At 47.9% G+C, this 3,831-nt stretch overlaps 1 protein-coding gene across 1 annotated transcript; it reads right to left on the bottom strand.

Annotated features, from left to right (window-relative positions):
- Positions 1–205: 205 nt before the first annotated feature.
- LOC4347197 (zinc finger protein 8) lies at positions 206–1,700 on the bottom strand. The gene has a single exon (XM_015755891.3). It carries the CDS (start codon positions 1,445–1,447, stop codon positions 488–490), a length of 960 nt encoding a protein of 319 aa, XP_015611377.1. The 5' UTR covers positions 1,448–1,700; the 3' UTR covers positions 206–487.
- Between the last annotated feature and the right edge of the window lie 2,131 nt (positions 1,701–3,831).

Below are 3,831 nucleotides of genomic sequence, written 5' to 3'. Positions count from 1 at the left end.
TACTATTCATGTTTTATTATCCCATAACAACAAAAATGCTAATTATAAAAAAATTTCAAATAAGACGGACGATCAAAGTTGAGCGCGAAAACTCATGGCTACACTTATTTTGGGACGGAAGTAGTAATGAATTAATTTATGGTAGTAGAAAATTAGGGAGATAGTAATTAATTATGAGACCACAATCTTTCATGCTCCATACGTCTTGTCCTTGAATTTATCTCTATTTCTAACAAAGAAATCTAATGTGATGAACAGAAGTTACAAGTTACAGAACGAGGTTGGAATATTGAATGAGTGCAGCGGCGAAAAAGGACTGCAAAAAAGGCACTGAAGAAAAAGAAAATCCCTCTCTTGTGAGCATCTCTAGCTAAACGAATTCACGAACTAAAGAAAAAGAATTATTTTTTTCTCTTAATTCGCACTTACCAAGAAGGCAAGAACCCGCTAATTAATCGCGCACGCATCTCTCAATTCTCATGGAGAATTACAAGGTGAGATCCAAGCTCACATTCTCCCGGTTAATCTCTGCCAGGTCTCCCAGGCGGCGGCGCTCGTGGTGATGCTGCGAAGACGACGACGCCGACGACGACGAGGACGACGACCGCGACAGCCGCGAGCCGGGTTGCAGTTGCACCACCGCGGCGGCGGCGCCGCCTACCCCGTTCCCTCTCCTTACCTCCACCATTGCGTCCTCCTCCTCGCGTCCACCGGCCAGCGACAGCGGCGGCTGCCGTTCTTGGCGCGCCAGCGGCGCGGCGGCCGCCGCCACGGCGATGGCGGCGGCGGGGACACGCCACAGCGCAGCGGCGGCCGGCACCACCGGGCTGCCGTTGATCGGGTGCGAGACGGAGCCTGGCGGCGCCGGGCCGTAGTACCTCGCCGCCACCATGGGCGCGGGACCGCCGGGCGGGAGGTGGTGGTGGTTGGACCACGAGGGGTACGGCGGCGGCGGCGGCGGCGCCATGTGCGGCGGCGAGGGGCCGAAGCGGTGCGAGCCGTAGTAGCTGGCGTAGGCAGGGTAGGCCGGGTAGTGCGCGTGCATGGCCATGGCGCTCTGGAACTGCGCGCGCTTCGCGTGCTGCCGCTCCCGCTTGTGCGCGTTCTGGTGCCCGCCCAGCGCCTGCGACGTCGGGAAGTTTCGGCAGCAGTAGTGGCACTCGAACTTGCGCCCGCCGCCGCCGCCGCCGCCTCCTAATCCGGACGCGGTCACCTGCCCGAGAGCAGCGGCGGCGGCGGTGGTGCTCGCGGCGGTGACGACGTCGCTGCTGGCGGCGGAGACGACGCCGTCGGGCGGGAGCTCGAACCCGAACAGCCGGATGGACGACGCGGGGCTGGAGCCGGCCATCGCCGCCGGCCTCGGGCGCACGAACGGCAGCTGCGAGAACGACTCGATGCCCGCGGCCGCCGGCACGTCTCCGACGTGTTTCGCGTCGTGCTCGCTCATCGCCGGCCAGCCGGCCACCGCCTAGCTCGCCGGCAAGGTAGCTAGGGCAAGCTAGCTAGATAGCTACTGAACTACAGGAGATTAGCTCGCTAGCTAGGTAGGTTCAAGGTGATCTGATGGCCATGTGTGTTGGCAATGGTGGTGGTGGCTCTAGCTAAGAACAAATGGGTTGGGTTAAGTTCGGAGTGGGGGAGTGGAACGAACGGGACCAGTTTGGGGATGGTAGGGTTGACAACGAGTGTGTTTAATGCAGTGTGTGCAATTTCTCTTGGCTCTTATAATCTTGATGCGTTTTAAGCTTTGCATTTTGTGCTCTATATGTGTTTGGTGCATCTGTCATGGTACGATCAGGAAACAATGTTAAGTTTTGTTGGGTGCAGGTCTCTCTCTTGAATGTTGGCAAATAGATGGTTGTGTTATGGAGAACGGGAACAAAAGGTCAAAAAAAAAAAAACAATGAAAACGCGGTTGTAGTCACATTCGCATGGTCGGGGTCAAACTAAAACTTTTATCGAGATCAAAACTATTATCGTAACCACTTGAACCGCATGCAAAATAAGAATTGTGATATAGCGTATTTGCTATTGGGACAACACATGACATCAACTGTACACAATCAACACCGTCCACTTTTCAACTCAGTAGTGTAAATCGGCCGCTACCTTGTTATGTATGCCTTTTCCTATTGGAACCAAGTACAATAATTTTGTTACAACGCCAAGAAAAATCTCGGTGTTCCATTTTAAATCTTGTAATGGTAGTGAGACAACTAGTACTTAATTTGTTAGCACACTAGCCGCCACACAATAATTGGATTCGTAATAGGACACATACATACTCCTTGGGATTTCAACATATAAATATGTAACATGTTGCTAACCCCGGGTTTTGGATTCTTTATAATTTGCTATTCTTATGGAGAATGTAATTTTCGCTCTCATGACATATAAGATCATCTGAGTCATCACTAAATATAGGTTAGAATGGTAAATTATATGCCGCTCATATGTTAAGGATATATAACATATTATCAAATGTCCCGTGGGTTTCTGATCCTAACACAAAAGGTGCAAACCCGCTACATAATATCATAATGTGCACATTGCTCATGTCCTGAAGACACGAAAGCCAATTCAACTATGTTTTCAAAAGAAATGCAATTAGTATTATATTCTTCTGATGGTGATGTTTGGAAAACTTCAACACAAAATTTGGATTTTGACACAACGAAAAGCTACTTGTTTGGACTTATGAATTAGTGGTGGGACAAAATAAGAAATTAAGAAAAGAATAGGGACTTGATTTCCACATATCAGTGCTGATGGACAATAATCTTGAGTTCTTAATTTTGATTGAACATAACGAGAATGAAGGCTAGGATTTGGCCGATAACCAGGGAAGCTAGAGCCTAGCTCATGTGAACTAACTTAAGATTTTGGTCCAAAACCTATTGTATTCTCAATCCAGTGGACTCACTGAGAGAAAACTGAAGAACTATGTGCAAATTAAGTGAAAACCGAATCCATATTCTGCAGTTTTGTGATGCGTACGGATCAATTACATCAAAAGAGAACCAACTCAACTACACTAGCTACCAGTGCTGTTCAACTAGATGTTGTTAGTTCTTCAACTGAAAACGAACTAGCATGCCGGCATGTTATTGTTAGTGGTTGTGGCACAAGACATGCATGCCGGGCATGTTAGTAGTTGTGGCACAAGAGAGATCTAAAGCCAAGATAAATGTGGCTATCTATCTATCAGGGCAGCATATATGGGATCCGTACCATTTAAATTAAAACCTCTTGGTATATGCGATTATCAGGCTATTAAATACCGTTCGCGAACTGTTGCATCACACAGCCGGACGATCGTACGTCTAGCTAGCAGTGCAGGCATTAGCTACTCTCACCAGCCGGCCGCGAAGGCAACAGCCTGATTGACGACGACGATGGATCGAACGCGAAAAGCACACTTTCCCATTTAAATGGCGACCTGCTTTAAATTCCATCACGAAAAATGGCCACAGACCACAAAAAGAACTGAAGCTTTTCGCAGTTTTGCCGCTGTTATTTTCGTGGCATAAATAGATAGACAACGTAGTTAAAGGTAGCTACATTTTATTTTACCTTTATTTTGTGATGGAGAAGAACGAGGTAGTTCTTGAAATGGCATACATGTAGCGGAAACCATCCTAAACTCTCGAGGAGACATTCCCTCGTTGTTCACGAAATAGTTATGACAAACTGTTTGATGGTATTTTGGCGATTATATGTGTACACAAGACTTACTCATGATGGACAAAGCAAACAAGCAGTTTGTAAGTTGGCTAGCTTATCATTTCTACGCAATGCCCGGCCATGTATATACACGCAAATACATGCATG

Source organism: Oryza sativa, chromosome 9, assembly GCF_034140825.1.
Source record: "Oryza sativa Japonica Group chromosome 9, ASM3414082v1".
NCBI classification, from domain to species: Eukaryota; Viridiplantae; Streptophyta; class Magnoliopsida; order Poales; family Poaceae; genus Oryza; species Oryza sativa.
The sequence above is the reverse complement of the archived record's forward strand: the minus strand, read 5'-3'. Positions and strand labels throughout refer to the sequence as shown.